Source organism: Salmo trutta, chromosome 20, assembly GCF_901001165.1.
Source record: "Salmo trutta chromosome 20, fSalTru1.1, whole genome shotgun sequence".
Taxonomy (NCBI): domain Eukaryota; kingdom Metazoa; phylum Chordata; class Actinopteri; order Salmoniformes; family Salmonidae; genus Salmo; species Salmo trutta.
This window is the reverse complement of record NC_042976.1, coordinates 33,766,262-33,789,513: the sequence shown is the minus strand read 5'-3', so window position 1 is coordinate 33,789,513 and position 23,252 is coordinate 33,766,262. Positions and strand designations below refer to the sequence as shown.

General features: G+C 44.4%; 1 protein-coding gene across 2 annotated transcripts; it reads right to left on the bottom strand.

Moving 5' to 3' along the window:
* Window positions 1–111: 111 nt before the first annotated feature.
* Window positions 112–23,104, bottom strand: ccdc80 (coiled-coil domain containing 80). 2 transcript variants are annotated; one of them, XM_029703015.1, is made up of 10 exons: window positions 22,812–23,104; window positions 21,648–22,690; window positions 20,434–21,146; window positions 19,881–20,243; window positions 19,534–19,690; window positions 13,357–13,493; window positions 10,913–11,064; window positions 10,356–10,459; window positions 4,071–4,154; window positions 112–1,170 (listed from the first exon to the last, which is right to left on the bottom strand). In XM_029703015.1, exons 2-10 carry the CDS (start codon window positions 22,354–22,356, stop codon window positions 851–853), a joined length of 2,739 nt encoding a protein of 912 aa, XP_029558875.1. In that variant the 5' UTR covers window positions 22,357–22,690; window positions 22,812–23,104; the 3' UTR covers window positions 112–850. The 2 variants fall into 2 exon arrangements, with proteins under 2 accessions (XP_029558875.1, XP_029558874.1); XM_029703014.1 differs by having other exon boundaries at window positions 21,648–23,104.
* Window positions 23,105–23,252: the final 148 nt, after the last annotated feature.

The following is a 23,252-nucleotide window of genomic DNA, read 5'->3' as shown; positions in this document are numbered from 1 at the left end:
AATTGAACCAACAGGGGGTGGTGTAGTATAATAAATGGTTACTGTGTGCGTAAAGAATCTCTGACTAGACATTTATACAAATTACTGATGTGTATTAACTCCGAGAAACTATTGATAGTAAACAAAGTTTTATTTGTCATAAAGCACCACAGAGTATAAATAAGAACAATGTGTAGCAACAGGAAACTTTACAAACGAGTTGATTCATCTTAGAAACAGACAGTTATAGCTCTGATATTGATAGCCTCAAATACAAAATCCAATAAATACAAAAATGTTTACTTATCTTTACGTTTGTATCTACAATAAGGTCCAGACTGTGAGTCAAAATTAACATTTGGTCAGGAATGGAATTGAAGTAGACTGATAGAAAACGTGAAATGTTGAAAAGTTTTCAATTATAATTCTTAATACACAAGAACAAGACTGATACAAAGAAAGATTGAGATTGATGACATCGCTATCCAATCCTTTATTTCCTTCTAGTACAAAACCAGGAAGTACAGAGCTAACCCTTACCCTTTAACCCTGTGCATAAACTTCCTGAAAACACAATCCACTAATAAGGAGGCGAGACAAAGTTTATACCCATGCCCCTCACACACATGCCCAATTTTAATTAAATCCCTTTCCTCTAGCCCTAGATACTTACTGCTAACTTGTAGATCTGATTCAAGCAACATGGTGAAAATCCCATCTAGACTACCAGAGGGCTTGCTTACACCCATCTGATCCATTCAAATCTACAAAGTGCCATCAAGAAGCATCTATGAGATTAGGCAACATACTCCTTAGTAACCATATCATTGCTGATAGACTATTGACTATTGACACCCTCTCCCCGACCCCTTTAGTAACCGTATCCCTGGTGATAAGCGTCCTGGTAACCGTCGTAGCCATTGTGATGGTATCCGTAGCCCCCATACTCGTCTTCGGGGCAGCGCATGCCCAGTGACTGCTGGATGGCCATCTCCTGCCTGCGGAGCTGCATGGAGTCCACCAGGTCGTAGATGTTGGCCATGGACCACATGGGGCTCGGGTACCACGACTTGACGTTGCCGTCCTTTCCCACCAGCAGCATGGAGAAGTACTCTGGGCTGATCTGGAAGTAGTTGCGGATGTCTTTGACCAAGGCGGCCGAGAGGCCCTCACGTTCCACCGTGGCGCTGCCTGGAAGGGGGAGAGAGAGAGATGGAGAGAGTCAGTCAATAGGCTTTGGTATGTTTGATATCTTTGACTAAAGAGGCATTCTCGCTCCATGGCCAAGCTGCCTCTCTAGAGTTAGAAAGGATTAGCTTGTGTTAATACTGCTATGGAAGAATTGAATTTCATATTATCCATTTAATGCGAAAGTGTGTGTGGATTCATTTCGTTGTCTTTTGAAGGTTCCGCTAAATTCAGCACCTCTGCTCCAGCCCCGGCCCAGTCATCTTCCCCTGCAAAACTACCACTTCACTCAAGGAAAGCATTGACGGGTATTCCCAGTCTTTTCAGTTAGCCGGATCATTTGGCTCCGTTTAGCTAAAAGAAACCTTTATTTAGCTCGCAGACAGCTCTTTGTTCAGTAGTGCTTAAAAATACCAAATCCATTATGTAAAGCCTAGAATGTTGCCTGCAATTATGTCACATCATGATATGCAAGTACAATTTTTACCTGACCTGCAAAAATAAATGAAGAAATAAAATGGAATGCAGTGCAAAAATATGTATAGACCAGAATGAGGCTCTCTCCTCACTACCAATTTTTAATGCAGTAAGGAATTGCAATCTTCAGAAAATGTTTTTATAACGTATCTGCAGATAATCGTTACTGGGAGCTCAAAAACCAGTAGTAACAGTTTGTAAATGAGGGAGCCAATTGAATGGCTCTCACAGATGCGATTCGGTTCCCGACGTTCACCAAAAAGATCAGTTCAAAAAGAGCTGTTTGTTCGCGAACGACCCATCACTAAAGGAAAAATCCATAAAGAGCACATAGAAATACTATTTGGCAGGCTAGAGAAATGAAAGGGAGGGTTTACATATTTCCTCCCTAACACTCCGGCCACAGCAGCTGTCTGTGTGCTTGTGAAGCAGTGAGTGGTGTATGGATGGAGGGCCGTGTGTGTGGTGTAGGCAGCAGCATCAGCAAGTTTTCTAGGTTGGGGCCCCTACCACAGAGGAGACATCAAACAGGTAGCATGTAGAGAATACAGAAGAAGCAGCTGGGCTATAGTGACTTGGACTGGGGCAGACAGCAGGAGTTAGGGCTGAGGCTGGCCTACCTGCCTGCTGTGTCAATAAAACAACATCAGAAATTCAACATCATGGCTGTATGAACTGAAGATTAAACTAAACATAACACATACAGCCCCATTGACCTTCCACTTGTCTTGTTTTGTTTTGTTTAGTCTTCATTCAGCCATTTCCCGTATGCAGTTTGATACAGTTGAAGTCGGAAGTTTACATACACTTAGGTTGGAGTCATTAAAACTATTTTTTCAACCACTCCACAAATTTCTTGTTAACAAAATATAGTTTTGGCAAGTCGGTTAGGCCATTTACTTTGTGCATGACACAAGTAATTTTTCCAACAATTGTTTACAGACAGATTATTTCACAACTCACTGTATCACAATTCCAGTGGGTCAGAAGTTTACATACACTAAGTTGACTGTGCCATTAAACAGCTTAGAAAATTCCTGGAAATTATGTCATGGCTTTAGAAGCTTCTTGATATCATTTGAGTCAATTGGAGATGTACCTGTAGATGTATTTCAAGGCCTACCTTCAAACTCAGTGCCTCTTTGCTTGACATCATGGGAAAATCAAAAGAAATCAGCCAAGACCTCAGAAAAAACATTGTAGACCTCCACAAGTCGGGTTCATCCTTGGGAGCAATTTCCAAATGCCTGGAGGTACCACATTCATCTGTACAAACAATAGTACGCAAGTATAAACACCATGGGACCACGCAGCTGTCATACCGCTCAGGAAGGAGACGCGTTCTGTCTCCTAGAGATTAACATACTTTGGTGCGAAAAGTGCAAATCAATCCCAGAACAACAGCATAGGACCTTTTGAAGATGCTGGAGGAAACAGGTACAAAAGTATCTATATTCACAGTAAAACGAGTCCTATATCGACATAACCTGAAAGGCCGCTCAGCCAAGAAGAAGTCACTGCTCCAAAACTGCCATAAAAAAGCCAGACTACGGTTTGCAACTGCACATGGGGACAAAGATCATACTTTTTGGAGAAATGTCCTCTGGTCTGATGAAACAAAAATAGAACTGTTTGGCCATAATGACCATCGTTATGTTTGGAGGAGAAAGGGGGAGGCTTGCAAGCCGAAGAACACCATCCCAACCGTGAAGCACAGGGGTGGCAGCATCATGTTGTGGGGGTGCTTTGCTGCAGGAGGGACTGGTGCACTTCACAAAATAGATGGCATCATGAGGCAGGTAAATGATGTGGATATATTGAAGCAACATTTCAAGACATCAGTCAGGAAGTTAAAGCTTGGTCGCAAATGGGTATTCCAAATGGACAATGACCCCAAGCATTCTTCCAAAGTTGTGGCAAAATGTCTTAAGGACAACAAAGTCAAGGTATTGGAGTGGCCATCACAAAGCCCTGACCTCAATCCTATAGAAATTTGAAAAAAGCGTGTGCAAGCAAGGAGGCCTACAAACCTGACTCAGTTACACCAGATCTGTCAGGAGGAATGGGCCAAAATTCACCCAACTTATTGTGGGAAGCTTGTGGAAGGCTACCCAAAACGTTTGACCCAAGTTAAACAATTTAAAGGCAATGCTACCAAATACTAATTGAGTGTATGTATACTTCTGACCCACTGGGAATGTGATGAAAGAAATAAAAGCTGAAATAAATCAATCATTCTCTCAACTATTATTCTGACATTTCACATTCTTAAAATAAAGTGGTGATGCTAACTGACCTGATATTTTTACTGAGATTAAATGTCAGGAATTGTGAAAAACTGAGTTTAAATGTATTTGGCTAAGGTGTATGTAAACTTCCGACTTCAAGTGTACATATAGGTGGTGTGGAGACAACAGGGTTCTTACCGTTGATTGGATAGAGCTCTAGGACTCCTCCCTGGTCCACTGCCTCCATGCCAACCAGCTTCAGGATGGAGATGTGTCTCAGGCCTGGGTCACCATGGAAACCACCACCACATAGATGAACACACAGCAGAGAGGACATAATAGCACATTAGAACAACAAAATACCATTTGCATTGTCCACCCCTTCTTTTTCGCCTCTGCTACTCTCTGTTATTATCTATGCATAGTCACTTTAGTAACTCTACCTACATGTACATATTACCTCAACTAACCGGTGCCCCCTCACAACGACTCTGTACCGGTACCCCCAGTATATAGTCTCGCTATTGCTATTTTACTGCTGCTATTTAATTACTTGTTCCTTTTATTTTTTATTCTTATTCGTATTTTTTAAACTGCATTGTTGGTTAGGGGCTTGTAAGTAAGCATTTTACTTTAAGGTCTACACCTGTTGTATTCGGCACATGTGACTAATACAATTTGATGTGGTTTGATTAGTTTAGAAACATTTGTTATTTATATTTGTGTAGTCTAAGATTAATCAACCAATCACTATACATGCAAAAACACAGATATTGAAACAAACAATTCTGAAAATCAACCTGCAATAGAGCATGCTGGGAAATATGATAATGATGAGCATGGTTTTGAGTGTTTTACTCTACACAGAGTATTGACACACTCACAATCAACTCTGTGTCACGACTTCCGCTGAAGTCGGTCCCTCTCCTTGTTCGGCAGTCGACGTCACCGGCCTTCTAGCCATCGCCGATCCACTTTTCATTTTCCATTTGTTTTGTCCTTGTCTTACACACCTGGTTTCTGTCCCCCAATTACTTGTTCATTATTTAACCCTCTGTTCCCCCATGTTTGTTTGTGAGTGATTGTTTATTGTATTGTGGTCCGTTATTGTGGCCTTGGATTTATTGTTGTGTATTGTGATTATTGTTGAGTAAAATTGCGTACATTACTCATATCTCCTTTTCTGCGCCTGACTCATCTACACCAGCTATACACAGAAACATTACAGAATCACTCACCAGAAATGGAGTCAACAGAAGCAGACGGCCCCCCTTTCGCGGTCGAGGAACGCGTCCAGCAGCACGCGACCATGTTGCAACGTCTGGGCACCGCCATGGATCGCGTGCTGCAGACGATGGATAGATGGGAGAGAGAAGGAGGTCTTCCAACGCCTCCACCAGCCCCACTACAGCAGGCCCCACTGTCCACCCCTCCTCCACCGGGTTCCAGCTGGATTTGGCTCGCGCTCCTGAGGGAATATGATGGGACGGCTGCCGGATGCCAGGTGTTCCTACTCCAGCTGGAACTCTACCTGGCGACCGTCCACCCGGCTCCTTCGGGACGTGAGAGTGTGTCCGCCCTCGTCTCCTGCCTCTCAGGCAAAGCCCTGGAGTGGGCCAACGCCGTATGGAGTGAGGGAGACGCGGCATTGGACCATTACGCAGAGTTCACCTGCCGCTTTCGGGCAGTTTTCGACCACCCGCCAGAGGGTCGAGCGGCGGGTGAACGTCTGTTCCACCTGAGGCAGGGGACGAGGAGCGCGCAGGATTTTGCTTTGGCCTTCCGGACCCTGGCCGCCAGAGCGGGATGGAACGACAGGGCCCTGATCAATCACTACCGGTGCAGTCTGCGCGAAGACGTCCTTCGGGAGTTGGCCTGCCGAGACACCACCCTCACGTTGGACCAGCTGGTGGACCTGTCCATCCGGCTGGACAACCTGCTGGCTACCCGCGGACGTCCGGATCGGGGCCTGTCAGTTCCCTCCCCCAGCAACTCCGCTCCGACGCCCATGGAGCTGGGAGGTGGTGTGATTAGGGCGACCGGAGGAGGGGCCATTCCCTGCACCATCTGTGGCCGCAGAGGGCACACTGCTGGTCGGTGCTGGGGGGGTTCCTCTGGGAGTTGAGGCAGCAGGCAGGGCACTATTGTGTCACCCCAGGTGAGTCGGCACCAGGCTCACCCAGAGCCCCCTGTTGCTCATATGTATGTGTTTATTACATTTCCTGAGTTTTCCCCGCATTCCCAGCATAAGGTGCTCGTAGATTCAGGCGCAGCTGGGAATTTTATTGACCGTTCATTTGCCCATAGTTTAGGGATCCCCCTTGTTCCTGTGGATATGCCCTTCCCTGTGCACGCCCTAGATAGTCGACCATTAGGGTCAGGGCTCATTAGGGAGGCCACCGCTCCACTAGACATGGTTACGCAGGAGGGTCACAAGGAGAGAATCAGTCTCTTCCTTATTGTTTCTGCTATGTTTCCCGTGGTGCTGGGCCTACCCTGGTTGGCCTGTCATGACCCCACTATTTTGTGGCAACAGAGGGCTCTCAAGGGGTGGTCACGAAAGTGCTCAGGGAGGTGTGTAGGGGTTCCATCGGTGCGACTACGGTGGAAAGTCCAGACCAAGTCTCCACCTTGCGCATCCCCTCAGAACATGCCGATTTGGCTCTCGCCTTCTGTAAGAAGAAGGCGACTCAATTACCACCCCATCGACGGGGGGATTGTGCGAATAATTTCCTGGTAGACGCAGCACTTCCCAGGAGTCACATGTATCCTCTGTCACAGAAGGAGACGGCGGCTATGGAAACATATGTCTCCGAATCCCTGGGGCAGGGATACATTCGGCCCTCCACGTCACCTGCCTCCTTGAGTTTCTTTTTTGTGAAGAGAAGGATGGTGATCTGTGCCCGTGTTTTGACTGTCGAAGTATCAACCAAATCACTGTGAGGTACAGCTACCCACTGCCTCTCACCGCCAGTGTGATCGAGTCAATGCATGGGGTGCGCTTCTTCACAAAACTGGATCTCAGGAGCGCTTACAACCTGGTGCGTATCCGGGAGGGGGACGAGTGGAAGACGGCATTTAGTACCACCTCAGGGCACTATGAGTACCTCGTCATGCCGTACGGGTTGATGAATGCTCCATCAGTCTTCCAGGCCTTTGTTGACGAGATTTTCCGGGACCTGCACGGGCAGGGTGTAGTGGTATATATTGATGACATTCTGATATACTCCGCTACACGCGCCGAGCATGTGTCCTTGGTGCGCAGGATGCTTGGTCGACTGTTGGAGCATGACCTGTACGTCAAGGCTGAGAAATGTCTGTTCTTCCAACAGTCTGTCTCCTTCCTAGGGTACCGCATTTCCACGTCAGGGGTGGAGATGGAGAGTGACCGCATTTCAGCCGTGCATAATTGGCCGACCAAAACTGAAGTTCTCATGCACCACTGATTGTTCGTTTTTTTAATCGCTTTGGTGCTATTTTCATGTGGTGAATTTTCAAAACTCTTAGTACAACACTCCAAACTGGTAACGCAGCCAGTCTTACATTCAAAACCTTTCATTGTGCATTCATTTTGTTTGTGGACATGTTCACCACACACCGAAAATATAATGAGTACATTGGGGAAGGACTGCCCTTTCCATGATCTCGCCATCACGGTGGACAACTCCATTGTGTCCTCCTCCCAGAGTGCTAAGAGCCTCGGCGTGACCCTGGACAACACCCTGTCGTTCTCCGCTAACATCAAGGCGGTGACCCGATCCTGTAGGTTCATGCTATACAACATTCTCAGAGTACGACCCTGCCTTACACAGGAAGCGGCGCAGGTCCTAATCCAGGCACTTGTCATCTCCCGTCTGGATTACTGCAACTCCATGTTGGCGGGGCTCCCTGCCTGTGCCATTAAACCCCTACAACTCATCCAGAACGCCGCAGCCCGTCTGGTGTTCAACCTTCCCAAGTTCTCTCACGTCACCCCGCTCCACCGCACACTCCACTGGCTTCCAGTTGAAGCTCGCATCTGCTACAAGACCATGGTGCTTGCCTACGGAGCTGTGAGGGGAACGGCACCTCCGTACCTTCAGGCTCTGATCAGGCCCTACACCCAAACAAGGGCACTGCGTTCATCCACCTCTGGCCTGCTGGCCCCCCTACCTCTGCGGAAGCACAGTTCCCGCTCAGCCCAGTCAAAACTGTTCGCTGCCCTGGCACCCCAATGGTGGAACAAGCTCCCTCATGACGCCAGGATAGCAGAGTCAATCACCACCTTCCGTAGACACCTGAAACCCCACCTCTTTAAGGAATACCTGGGATAGGATATAGTAATCCTTCTAACCCCCCCCCCCCCAAAAAAAAGATATAGATGTACTATTGTAAAGTGGTCGTTCCACTGGATATCATAAGGTGAATGCACCAATTTGTAAGTCGCTCTGGATAAGAGTGTCTGCTAAATGACGTAAATGTAAAATGTAAAATCACCCAAACACAACATAATGACATCTTCTCAATGTAGTTATTTTAACAACCAGTTAATCCAGTAGCAACACATTTAAGACCCATGTTTCAAAATGTCCCTTTGAATGTAGTATGCTAAAGAACATTAAATTACAGTACATTATACTGTTTTCACATTAGGCAATACACTTGCACTACCCATAAAATGTTACTCAACATCAAATTTCCATAATTTCCATCTCATGTGTAATCAAAGGTGTGATCATTGAATACATCTTTCAAAATGTAATCAAATGAAAGAAATGAAAGAAACAATGTTTAGCAAGCATTAGTTTGTATCAAGCATGTCTTGAACATTTGGCCATAGGTTGTCATCGAAATCGCAGTAAATATCATTGTTGGTTAAGGGCTTGTAAATAAGCCCTTACAGCCCTTACACTACAGCCCCTTATAAGGGCTTGTAAGTAAGAATTTCACGGTACGGTCAACACTTGTTGTATTCGGTGCATGTGACAAATACAGTTTGATTTGATTTGTTCATGCATCCCAGAAAAACCTTTTCGCATGGCGATTCCTAGCCTGACATACAGTACCAGTCAAAAGTTTGGACACACCTACTCATTCAAGAGTTTTTCTTTATTTTTACTATTTTCTACATTGTAGAATAATAGTGAAGACATCAAAACTATGAAATAACACATATGGAACCATTTAGTAACCAAAAAAGTGTTAACAAATCTAAATATATTTAATATTTGAGATTCTTCAAAGTAGCCACCCTTTGCCTTGAGGACAGCTTTTCATAGTTTTGATGAAAGCCTCCACTCAGGTCTGAGTGGAGGCTGTTGTACATCTAATATGATTTGCACATACTTTAAACCACAGGGAGCAGTGTGTATGTATGTGTGTGTGTAACAACCCCTAGGCACTAGACTAGGCACTTCCTGTAGATGGGATAAATATTGTTTATGGCTAGGGGGCGGTATTCGGAAGTTCGGATGACTGACGTGCCCAAAGTAAACTGCCTGTTACTCAGACCCAGAAGCTAGGATATGCATATGCATTGGATAGACAACAGTCTGAAGTTTTCAAAACTATTAAAATAATGCCTGTGAGTATAACAAAACTGATATGGCAGGCGAAAACCAGAGGAGAATCCATCCAGAATTCTTTTTTTTTGAGGTCACAGGCCATTCAAATGCTTGTCTATGGAATATTCAAAGGAATTCCTCCCAGATTGTAGTTCCTATGGCTTCCACTAGATGTCAACAGTCTTTAGAAAGGGTTTCAGGCTTGTTTTTTAATGAGTTAGTAGTTGTAGTTTTTCAATGTGGCTCTCATTTTGACTGTAGTCTTGTGGTGCACGTGGATGAGGGCGCGCACTTCGTTATTTATCTCCGGTATTGAACATACTACATTCCGTCTTGAATTTTATCATTTATTGACATATTAGGGTACCTGAGGATTGATTAGAAACGTTGTTTGACTTCTTTGGACGAAGTTTACCGGTAACTTTTGGGATTGCTTTGTTTCCATTTTGAACGAGTGGATTACTGAATCAAACGCGCCAACTAAACTGACTTTTTTGCGATATAAAGAAGAACTTTATCAAACAAAACGACCATTTGTTGTGTAGCTGGGAGCCTTGGGATTGCAAACAGCGGAAGATCTTCAAAGGTAAGTGATTTATTTTATCGCTATTTCTGATTTTTGTGACACCTTTGCTGGTTTGAACAATGTTTTTAATGCTGGTGTATGCAGGGCGCTGTCCTCAGATAATCGCATGGTATGCTTTCGCCATAAAGCCTTTTTGAAATCTGACAAAGCGGCTGGATTAACAAGAAGATAAGCTTTTAAACAATGTAAGACACTTGTATTTTCATGAATGTTTAATATTATGATTTTTGTATTTTGAATTTCGCGCTCTGCAATTTCACCGGATGTTGTCGCGGTGGGGCGCTAGCGTCCCACCTAGCCCAAAGAGGTTTTAAGGAATATGATAATAACTCAACAATTCCTTCTTATACTCACCCAGGTTGCAGGCTTGGCTGGTCAGGGCGTAGAGTTGCTGCTGATAGGCCCATTCCTCATCGTTGGGGGCGGAGATTACAAACAGCCGACGCCTCCAACGGAACCTGAGAACCCAAAGACGGAACTAGGATGAAAGATGTAGGACGATTATACAGTCATGTCATCAACCAAGTCACTTTCTGTCCAAACTCAAGACCCTTTGGCTCACTGTCATCAGACTGGAATTTAGTCTCTATTGCAACAAACCACAGTCAATCTGTTGAAGACAGAAATATAGGACCATAGTCAATCAATCCAAGACAATGGTGTTAACGTAGAATACTAGAAGTACAGGCTCGCACATACTGTCCACCATCAGAGCCAAGTTTAGCTCATAAAGAACTGTTGAATTTGTGGTGCAGGTGATTTAGTGTGAATATTCATGTTGACCACAACCTCCTCAACGAGACCCCTGCCTGGCTTGAGACAATATTCTCACTGGCTATGAGCTAATGATTGTTTAAAATTCCAGACGCTGCCACAGCCATCAGCAAGAGCCACGTGCACACACACACTACCTGGAGAGGAAGTTCTCCAGTGATCTGGGTTTGTCCTCCTTCTTGCAGACCACTCCGTCTCTCTTCTGCTGTTCCATCTCTCTGATGCGAGAGGAGAAGGTGTCGATGTAATCAAACACAGCCTTCATGGCGATCGGTACCTCATAGGATTGCTGTTAGAGGGACAAACACACATCATCAAGACAGAAAAAAAGAGTTGTGAGTGTTATATCTGATTCTAGTGGGGTTAACACCAGTGGGACTGAAATTGACACCACCTGCGGTGAATAAATGGGATTGAAATTGGTGTTACTCGACTGTTGAGTTAATTTCCGTTAACTCTCTCAGAGTGAAAAAGACATGGGAGGGGCCTCATTATTATATTTCCCAGCATGCTTTGTTGCAGGTTGCTTTTTAGAATAGTTTTAATATCTATGTTTCTGCATGCACAATGATTGATTAATTGATCTTATACTACACAAAGATAAATAACATAAATGTTTCTAAGAAAATCCAATCTGTAAGTGGTTGGATTTATTTAACCCGTTATTGAGATGGTTTAGGTAGTCTCATTGATCAACCTTTCCTACGTTGGCAGTCATTCTAACTGCAGGTTGCGGATGATTAAAAGTTCAAATTCTTCAATAGCCTATGGCTGGATTTGAATCGGAATTATGTAACAATTTGGAAGCCAGCATAATATGACTTGTTGATGTGGCCAGCAAACCAGGAGTTTCAGACAACTGTTTTAGGGTAAAACTTGCCTGTTGAAGTATGGTATGGTCAAAAAAGTAATTTATTGTGATAAATAATTACATTTTGCTGATAAAATGTACATTTAGGCACTCACTGAAAGCTACGGGACTGAAAGCCATTGAATGCAACAATCATGTCTCTGTCACTAGCAAACACAGTCATGGGTGGTACTGGTACCTCTAAAATTAACTTGAGTGGCACCCTGGAAAATAAATATGCAAATTAGGCTTTACACCCTAGTGTTAAAAGAACAACAAAAAAATGAGTTACTGTAACACCACAGGTGTTAATTCCATAACACTGAGTAAGTGTATCAGCATCAGCCCTAATAAAGTGTTAATTTAAGTCCAAATTTGCAACACCCATGGTGTTAGGGACCCAACACTCTTGGGGTCTTAGTTCATCAACACTTTGAAAAGTGTTAGTTTAGCACTAATTCGGTGGGTCACATATATACACACTAAGAAAGTGTTACATTTAACACTGTGGGTGTTAAAATTCGGATCTCAAATTTGCTCAGTTCAGAACGTGATATTCCCCAATGCAGCATCACACACTCACAGAAGCACAGGCACGCACACTTTCTAATGGATCAGGTGAGGGTCTGCTGCCATGGATACAGTCTCCCTCTGTCACTTCCTGACATTTACATTTACATTTAAGTCATTTAGCAGACGCTCTTATCCAGAGCGACTTACAAATTGGTGCATTCACCTTAAGATATCCAGTGGAAAAACCACTTTACAATAGTGCATCTAAATCTTTTTTTTTTGGGGGGGGGGGGGGTAGAAGGATTACTTTATCCTATCCCAGGTATTCCTTAAAGAGGTGGGGTTTCAGGTGTCTCCGGAAGGTGGTGACTGACCATAAAGAGCTCTTATTTTCTATGGCAGAGTAGGTCAGGGCATGACTGGGGGTTGATATAGTTTATTTATTTCTATGTGGGGTTCTAGGTTTGATTTTCTATGTTGGTGATTTGTATGATTCCCAATTAGAGGCAGCTGGTAATTGTTGTCTCTAATTGGGGATCATATTTAAGTAGCTGTTTTTCCCACCTCTGTTTATGGGATATTGTTTTGAGTTAGTGCACGTAGCATCGCTGTAGTCACGGGTCGTTTATTTATTCTTTGTTTTTGTATTTTGTTAAGGTTCACTTTCTAATAAAGATGTGGAACGCTACTCACGCTGCGCCTTGGTCCGTCTATACACACGAACGTGACACCCTCACTGTTTTTGGCATTCCCTGTCACTCCCCTCTCTCTCTCTTACCCACACCATGTGCCCTGTAATGTTAATAGAATTTCCTGTCTGTACTGACAGCATTAGAGGGTTGCTTGCACACTGGCGTCTTTGTTTAATCCGTCTGTAACAGCCTGGTGGTTTACACACACACAAACACAGCTGTTGGGAGAACGTCATGATGTGTGAATTAAACCAGTGTTTAATCACGGCAGGATGTTTACAGTATGGTGCAGGCAGGTCAGCCAACATGAGTCTATGTCTAATTGGCCAAACAGAGAGGTTAGGTGTATGTGCTCCATTTAGCTCACTTGGCAAGATGGTTGGGTCGAGTAGTAGACTTTAGTTCTAAACGGAATGGTCCAAAAGTGCGGACTCCAACAATCCGGTGTGCCAGATTGCTAAATAATGCACACCTTGTAAGACAGAGAGACAGAGAAAAAAAAGAGAGAGAGAGAGACAAAACCCACCTTGGCTCTCATATCAGTGTCAGTGAGAACCATGTAGAAGTCGTTAAATGTCATATAAAACTCCTTCCTGAGCTTTGTGATCAGATCCTGGTTCACCAGGTCCTCCTGACGAAGACCCGTCATAGGCTTGTCGTTCTCTGGGAGGGGAAGAGAAAGAGAGGGGAGGCGAGGGGAGAGCGAGAGAGCATTGAGAAACAGACAACCAATTAAAATTGAGTTTAGTACAATTTAATAGACTCCTGTCCAGAGCAACTTACAATAATGAGTGCATTTTCAGTTAAGGAGGCTAAAACAACCACATAGTACAACCAGAGTCATGGGGAAACAGGGATTGGACATCCCACTTCCTACCAGAGACTGGATGGGTTGACACATGACTGACCAGAAGGCGTGTTTCCCTCATAATATTTAGGAAAGGTGAAGTCATGGCCTTATTAGTTATTATCGGTTATACCTATCCCTGTCTCTTCAGCTCTGCAAACATAGAGGTAGGGTAATGAGGGGACTACTAGGGGAATCGACTAGGGGTTGATTTTGGGTGAGCATCTGTTTGAGGTAAAATAGATCTACCACCCAAAAGGAGGGCGATGGTGTGTTTACTCTAGGCTTACTGCTTCCTCTGAGAAGACACACACACGAGCGCGCACACACACACACTGAGTCCATCTCTATTACCAAGCATTGGCAATACTCTGTATCAAACCGAGTGAGAGGGAGATGGCTGAGTAGGAAGAAGCCAATCTAGATTGTTTGTCTTATTTTTATTTCCTTCAACTCTTTGGAATGTCTTACTCCCTTTCAACATGGATTTTCCTTCTAAAAAAAATACATTCAACCATACTTTTGCATCTTTTGCATCTCAGACTACATTCCAGATCTCGCTCTGTTTTCCTTTGTTTTGATTGGAATCCCACCCAAAAGACAACAGCTCTCTTCAACATGAGGGAATGACAGAGGCCATTTGTTGACTTACTGAATGTTTTGACTGGAAACCCATGTCTCCACACCAAGGATTTTTTTAAACCCAATGTTTCCTGATATGATTGAGAGGATAAGGACTCCAAATGTCTGCTTTATACTATAAACAGAAGTGGTCACCTTTTGAAAGCATACAGCAATATATATGAAGATGTATTCAATCCACAACCCTCCCCCTTTCTACAGAAAACAAATGGTGTCCAATCCTATGGATTACATATACAGTATCTGTAGCGCCATGGTTTCCAAAGCAAAGCGGTGATCCATCTATCTATCCTGAACAGGAATATACTCAGGCAGGAAGTTGGCTTGATCACATGGCTTAGAGGAGCTAACACAGCTAGCACATTTGGTTCCTTGGAAGTTGTGGGAACGTACGTTTTTGGTTTCCCATTGGTACTGGGAATGAAGCCATACGTTTCCTGACTTTTTAGGATGCAGGGAGGTTCTGAGAACGTTTCATTATGGTTCCCTGAAAGTTTTCTTAACATTCTGATGACGAAAATTATTAGTTATTTGAAGGTAATTAAATAACATTCTGAGAATATGTTTCCATAAGACTTTTAATAACACTGCTAGCTTAATTTGGGTTAACTGTTCTGAACTCCAAGCACAGCTAGGACACATGGAAATTCATTAACTTAGGCATTAATCATGCAAACCCATTACTTTTTTATTGTATCAAAGCCTCAGTGAGATTCAAACCTACGATCTTCTGTTCTCTATCCATGGAATTAGTCCACTGCGCCACCAGGATGGAGCTAGCATCCCATGTTTTTTTTTTAAACTCATACGAAGCTGTTCATTTTTGTCTATTCAAACAGACCCCATTTCAAAGGAAACAAGCACTCATTAAGAACAGGTGTGGCCAATTAGTGGGCGTGGACAACACACCTGGAAACACTTAACAAGATACACAGAGGATAGAGAGAGTTTTGTTGACACTTAGAACGGAATGTACAGGTAAATGTTTTTAAATAACATTCTTAGAATGTTCTTGTAACATTACAAATGCTTTTTCGTGTTTTTTATGGAAAGTTGTCTTTAAATAGAACCACGAGGAAACCTGCAGAAACAGTTATGCTGAAGTACTGAAATTCACACAGAAGCACGTTGTTTCTTAATGTTCTCTAAACAATTTGAGAACATTACTTTAAATAGAACCATGAGGAAACCTGTAGAAAACGTTATGCTGAAGTACTGAAATTCACACAGAAGCACGTTGTTTCTTAATGTTCTCTAAACAATTTGAGAACATTACTTTAAATAGAACTATGAGGAAACGTGTAGGAAACCTTATGCTGAAGTACTGAAATTCCCACCTAAGAAACATGGTTCTCAGAATGTTATGTGCAATCTGGGTATCCTGCACCATTCCCAGAACATTGTGCGAAGGTTGTATGCAAAATAACTATCGGATAACCCCACTCCAAGAAACACATGGTTCTTGAACATTATGTGCTAGCTGGGACTGTAGCTACCACTTACCCAGCTCACAGCTATAGCCCTTAATCACAGCACCCTGTACACAGACACACACCCTGTACGCACACACACACAAACAAACACACCGACCAATGCCTCAAAGTCTGCATTACACTCAAAGGTAAGGATGATGTCATCCAACACAGGCAACCTTTTTCCAGCATACAGCTGTGAAAGGACCATTTACACACGGACACACACGCTCACCCGCACGAACACACAGACATTAACCCTTGGAGCGATTCTGGAAACATAAGTGGGCACAGCAAACACACCTGGAAACACTTAACAAGATACACAGAGGATAGAGAGAGTTTTGTTGACACTTAGAACGGAATGTACAGGTAAATGTTTTTAAATAACATTCTTAGAATGTTCTTGTAACATTACAAATGCTTTTTCGTGTTTTTTATGGAAAGTTGTCTTTAAATAGAACCACGAGGAAACCTGCAGAAACAGTTATGCTGAAGTACTGAAATTCACACAGAAGCACGTTGTTTCTTAATGTTCTCTAAACAATTTGAGAACATTACTTTAAATAGAACCATGAGGAAACCTGTAGAAAACGTTATGCTGAAGTACTGAAATTCACACAGAATAATGTTGTTACGAACCGTCCGGTAACATGGGTGGGGTGTGACATCACCTCAAAACTTTCTGGCATTCCGTCTGTGGAACCATGTCGTTGTGTAGAATCAGAGAGAATAATACAGTTGTATACAGTAGGGCTGTGTCCTGACATTAAAACATCCTAACTATAGGCTGGAGGCAGGGTTCAAATCTCCATTCACTACAAATATTGTCGCTTGCCAAGCCCAATTTACAACCCAAATCTCATAAGACGCATTTGCAATCTTGAGCCATCTGAATAAGTAGCTTTGAAGAAAATTAACAAAAGGGAGTCTCTCATTCATCTTGAAGATAAGCCATGTAAGCTAACCCAAGACACATGAGTGTGTGGTGAGCTGTGTGTGTGTGTGTGTGTGTGTGTGTGTGTAAGAGAGAGAGGTGACCTAACTCTCTAGCTTACACATTAGCTACAGATGAAGCAGACTTTCCCCATGTCAACGATGATAAACTAGGAAGGTATTCAGCTGGGATCGCCCCCCACTACACACACACACTGGCGGACTTACCATTAGGCAGAAGAGGCAATTGCCTCAGGCCTCACATTATCAAGGGGCCTCATGAGCTGGGCGTTAAAAATAAATAAATATAAATATATATATATATATATATATATATATACAGTTGAAGTCGGGAGTTTACATACACTTAGGTTGGAGTCATTAAAACTCATTTTTCAACCACTACACAAATTTGTTGTTTACAAACTATCGTTTTGGCAAGTCGGTTCGGACATCTACTTTGTGCATGACACAAGTCATTTTTTCAACAATTGTTTACAGAGAGATTATTTCACTTATAATTCACTGTATCACAATTCCAGTGGGTCAGAAGTTTACATACACTAAGTTGACTGTGCCTTTAAACAGCTTGGAAAATTCCAGAAAATGATCTCACGGCTTTAGAAGCTTCTGATTGACTAATTGACATAATTTGAGTGAATCGGAGGTTTACCTGTGGATTTATTTCAAGGCCTACCTTCAAACTCAGTGCCTCTTTGCATGACATCATGAGAAAATCAAAAGAAATCAGTCAAGACCTCAAAAAAATGTGTAGCCCTCCACAAGTCTGGTTCATCCTTGGGAGCAATTTCCAAACGCCTGAAGGTACCATGTTCATCTGTACAAACAATAGTATGCAAGTATAAACACCATGGGACCACGCAGCCGTCATACTGCTCAGGAAGGAGACGCGTTCTGTCTCCTAGAGATGAACGTACTTTGGTGCGAAAAGTGCAAATCAATCCCAGAACAACAGCAAAGGACCTTGTGCAGATGCTGGAGGAAACAGGTACAAAAGTATCTATATCCAGAGTAAAACGAGTCCTATATTGACATAACTTGAAAGGCCGCTCAGCAAGGAAGAAGCCACTGCTCCAAAACCGCCATAAAAAGCCAGACTACGGTTTGGAAATGCACACGGGGACAAAGATCTGACTTTTTGGAGAAATGTCCTCTGGTCTGATGAAACAAAAATAGAACTGTTTAGCCATAGTGACCATCGTTATGTTTGGAGGAGAAAGGGGGAGGCTTGCAAGCCGAAGAACACCATCCCAACTGTGAAGCACGGGGGTGACAGCATCATGTTGTGGGGGTGCTTTGTTGCAGGAGGGACTGGTGCACTTCACAAAATAGATGACATCATGAGGGAGGACAATTATGTGAATATATTGAAGCAACATCTCAAGACCTCAGTCAGGAAGTTAAAGCTTGGTCGCAAATGGGTCTTCCAAATGGACAATGACCACAAGCATACTTCCAAAGTTGTGGCAAATATGGCTTAAGGATAACAAAGTCAAAGTATTGGAGTGGCCATCACAAAGCCCTGACCTCAATCCTATCGAAAATTTGTGGGCAGAACTGAAAAAGCATGTGCGAGCAAGGAGGCCTACAAACCTGACTCAGTTACACCAGCTCTGTCAGGAGATTTGGGCCAAAATTCACCCAACTTATTGTGGGAAGCTTGTGGAAGGCTACCCGAAACATTTGACCCAAGTTAAACAATTTAAAGGCAATGCTACCAAATACTAATTGAGTGTATGTAAACTTCTGATGAAAGAAATAAAAGCTGAAATAAATCATTCTCTCTAGTATTATTCTGACATTTCACATTCTTAAAATAAAGTGGTGATCCTAACTGACCTAAGACAGGGGATTTTTACTAGGATTAAATGTCAGGAATTGTGAAATATAAATATATATATATATAACAACAGTTTCTCTGCTTGAGGCCCCCCCATACTCCGCTAGAGGCATAATACATAAATAATAATAAAAATCCCCTTCAAAAGCTGTCTGTTTAAGCTAGAGATATGCATGGGCTGGATCTTAATCCACTGCATCCGCCGATGTCTGCCTTCCGCATCGGTGGTGGAACGTGGAACGTTTATCTCATGAAAACGTCTGTAGCGATCAAACGGTTTGGCCAATAAATGATTATGCCCCCTCTATGGAAAGGTGATACTATCACAAACACAAAGCCCCCCTTCCGATCCGTGTGGGCACATGTGCGAAGCACTCATGGCGAAGCAGTGAAAGCCTTTGTGCACCATTAACATTCATGTCTGGGACCCAGGAGTCTTTGGCACTGTCACCACATTGTGTCTCACCAAAGTGTCTTTGCAATGGTAGTGTCATCCTATTCACAGTGTTCACAGTGTTATTGTTTCGAGCCTCTCTTATTGTTTGCTGCAGACTCACTCCAGACACCTGCTAGACTTCTGTTCTATCAGAGGAGTTTAGGATAGCAGAGGTAAAATCAGGACAGGGCAGTAACAGCAATACAGGACACCTACTGTAACTTAAGGGCTCAATTCAATCCGTATCGCCGAAGTTCAGCGCTATAGCGTGTTTGAAATCTAAAGGCAATGTTCCCACGTTCGCGGAGACTGCATTGACGGTATGTCGCCTGAATTAGATATTACCTTTAAATTTCAAGTGTACTATAGCCAATACGGACTGTTCTGTCCTGTACAGGCTACGTGTAGTAACAATAATAATAATACATTATATTTATATAGAGTTTTCAAGGACCCAAAGTCACTTAAACTTTTCCTGCAATAGTGTGTTAGTAGAGATGTGTACATACCCAGCTGGTAGTGATCTATCTTCATTGTGGAGTTGGTGACAGAGCCAAAGATGGTGATGATGGAGACTTTCCTGATGGCCATCTCACACACCGTCTCCAGGTACTCATCCCTCTGCTGCACATACATAGTGCTCTCCTCACTGGGGGCCGTTATGATCTGGAGACACACACACAGAAAGAGACTGGGTTAGACTGGGTTACACACACACACTCACACACACACTGCTGTGGAGACTGTTTATACTAGACAGCGGGGAGGGAGAGGATGGGGACTGATTTCACTACCCTGCCCTCGGCAACACTGCTGTGATAAGAATCTAGACAGGCTGCAAAACACTGGTACTTACCACAAGTCGTCTCCTGTTCTCAAAGTAGTCCAGGAAGGAAGCCAGGGAACCCTTAGGAGGCGGAGGCTTCTTGGTGGGTTTGTGGTACTCCTCTTTCTCGTGATTCTTCAACACCTTCTTTCCGTTCTTCTTCCCGTTGTTTTTTCCCTCCTTCCCCACCTTCGCTCCTCTCCTCTCTGCCTTGTCCCTCTTGGTGGCCTTTTCCGGTTTGCCGTTCTTTTTCTTCTTCTTCTCAGTATTGTCGTGTTTTCCCTTGCCCCTCTTGGTTGGGCTGACCTCTGTGTTGACCTCTGTCTGTGTCTCTGGGTTGCTGGCGGTGGGCTGGCTTGATTCATAGTTCTCCTCATACTCATTATTCAACACCTGGAGAAAAGAGAGGAGAGAAGAGGAGAGGAGGGAAGAGAAAAGGAGAGGATAGGACAGAATAGGAGAGAAGAGGACTTTATTGATCACCAAAATCAAGCCTGCAACATATGCAACAGAGAACAACATACAGCAACATTCTGTCTCAACATCAATGTAATAAGTGAAATGTAATAAGTCAACTGCATACCTTCCCATTCTTCCTTTTGGTAGGTTTGCCCTTGGTGGGTTTGTGCTGGGTGGGTATCACTCCGGCCGGCTTACGGCCGTTGTGGTCCTTCCCCTCCTTGTCTGTTCGGTTGTCCCCAGACGTGGTGGTCTTGGGCGGGTACCTCGCCCTGTCTCTCCCCTTGTCTCTGCGGTTATAGGGCTCAGGCGTGGTCCTAGGGGCAGGCAGCCAGTGAGGGGTGGTTTGGGCTTTTGTGGGTCTCTGGGTTCTGGTGGTAGTGGTCTGTCGTGTGGTCACAGGGCGTTTAGTTGTGGTTGTTGTGGGCTTTGGTGTGGTTGTTGCTTTCGTTGTTGTCGTGGTGGCTTTTGTCGTGGTCGTCGTGGGTCTTGTTGTTATCGAAGTTGTCGTTAGCCTCGTTGTCGTCGAACTCGTGGCAATGGTGGTGGTTGTTGTGGGTCTCCTCATTGGCTTCCTCGCAGGCGGCTTCCTCTCTGGGGTCGGGTCTACCTGTCCACCTGTTTCAACTTCCATCCCTGAGTCTCCACCCCCCCCACCCACTTGGCCCTCTACTCCCGCCCCTTTACACTTTTGGACGAATCCCTTCTGTCGGATCTTCTCCAGCTTCCTCATTGGTGCCTGGTCGATGACCTCGTACATGGCCTCCAGCCTGACTGGATAGGGGTACCTCTCCTCCACTTGCAGTGTTTTCCTCAGGAGCACCATACCGAACTTACCTGGACAGGACAGGATGACAGGTATCATTTACTGAGTAAAGTAGACAAGCTAATATGGCTTTGGCCACAAGCAACATGCCAAAATGAGAAAAATTCAGCAAGCATGCTGTAAGCATCCCAAACGTACCTATAAAGACTCAGATTTATGTTATTGCCCTCACAAATTCATTTTCACTGCTTGTCAGCATAAAACATGCAGTAAACATACAAATAGCCAACATCACACCAAGCACCCCCATAACCCCCACTCCTAACACCAAGCATCCCCATAACCCCCACTCCTAACACCAAGCACCCCCATAACCCCCACTCCTAACACCAAGCACCCCCATAACCCCCACTCCTAACACCAAGCACCCCCATAACCCCCACTCCTAACACCAAGCAGGTGTTGACAGATCTGAATGGTAGGTTCAATCTAGCCCCCCACAGAGATTCTCTCAGATCTGCTAACACTGAAGGAGTAGGGCTAGGGGATGTTTCCAGGTGGGCCAAGCCTACCTTTCTCCAGTTTGAGGAAGGTCATGAGGCGGGGGATAAGCACTTTGTCCAAAGGTTCCTCCATCACCTTCCCCTCGCTGGTGATCCGCCTCACCTTCCCACCCATCTCCCCCTCCTGGTGGAATATCACGATCTGCTGCACGTGCCTCTCTGCCAGCTCGCAGTACACGTCTGGCTTCAGCAGTGTCATCATCAGCCGGTAGTAACCATCGGAGTCATGTGGAGCAGAAATCACCAGGACTCGGTTTTTCCCTGCAAAGCTCGCCAGGAGGTTAGGCGAGCCTGCGCTGCTTGGCATTCGGGTCTGTCTGGCCCTCGCCCCGGGAGTGCCTTCATCCTGAAACATGCCAGACTGGAGCGGAGCCATCTTCCCAGCTACCCTCCTCCCTGCTGCCCTTGCCAGCGCTCCACCTCTCCTGCCCTGACCAGACCCAGTCCTGGGCTGAAGAACAGAGACCTGGTCCGCTTGCATGTCCTCGTCGCGCCTGGCGCTGATCCCGGAGGGCACCGAGGGGGAGCCGGGTCCTGGGCGGGTTCCTCCCACGCCGACAGTGCGCTCTCTGCCGGCTGCGCCGAGCTGCAGACGCCCGGTATTGAGTTTGGTGCGTTGGCGCAAGGGAAACCGTCTGAGGTGGGCCTGTTTGTCGGCGTGTCCTGCCCACGCTAGCAGACACATCAGGGACAGACCCAGGACAAACTCTCCCCGCATTATTGTAAACTGTTAGTTGCAATAAACAACCAGAAAGAGAGAAGAATATCCAATAGTGGACATGGGACCTGTGTGCGTCTTTAGAGCATTTATGTTCAATAAATAAGAAATAAAGTCCAGCGCAGTAAAAAAAAACTTGAGTGCAAGAGAGAGACTTTATTACTGTGTTTTAAAGCATGCCTTTACTTTTTGCAGTGGAACACCAGCCAAACCCAAACGCCACTTCACCAGCCCGCGATCAACCTGAGAGCCAGGTGAAAACGCAGACAGGAAAACTCACCAGAGAGGTTCTAAAATATCCAAACCAGGCACCAATTGACGGAGTCAGCAATTCCTGAAAAACATTCCGGGTATTTAGAAACCGTTAATCCAAACTTCCAACTTCAGCTCTCAAAATAACCACACAAATTAGGAAAATACGCTGACTTTGCCAATTCTGGAAAAATGTTGCATACCATTTATAAACTCCGAGTGTACGCGACATTTTAACATCCACAAGTAAACAGATATACAGCACTGTCTCGAAAATAAATCCGTGTCATTTTATTCTCGGACCTGACCATTATTTTAATAGATAGTTGGAAAAAACTATCAAAATAATCCAACTAAAAAGCAAGGCGTTTTACGCACAGCAAGCCTAGTCCGATTTCAAGAGGAAAACCTGCACAGAGTCGCTCTTCTGTCTGGGAAATACGTCTCCCTCTTCTTTCTCCCGACTCCCCAACCTAAACTACAGAAGCTATCCCAGTAATGTCGACACCTTTAAGCCTGCCCTGCCTCAGACTCTCCTCGCTGGCGCAGTGGCGCTATACCAGCCCGGTCTCATAGACTAGACGTAACATAGTAAATGTAAATCTAGGAGACAAACATTTGTGTCAAATCAAATTGTATTAGTC

Bases quoted from the DNA above. Each gene is read 5' to 3' on its own strand.
- ccdc80 (XM_029703014.1), bottom strand. From the start codon at position 22,356: ATGCGGGGAGAGTTTGTCCTGGGTCTGTCCCTGATGTGTCTGCTAGCG. The intron at 21,147-21,647 runs GTAGGCTTGGCC...TGTCCTGTCCAG, and splicing joins CTTCCTCAAACTGGAGAAAG to GTAAGTTCGGTATGGTGCTC. The intron at 4,155-10,355 runs GTGAGTATAAGA...ATGGTGACCCAG, and splicing joins CAGCCAAGCCTGCAACCTGG to GCCTGAGACACATCTCCATC.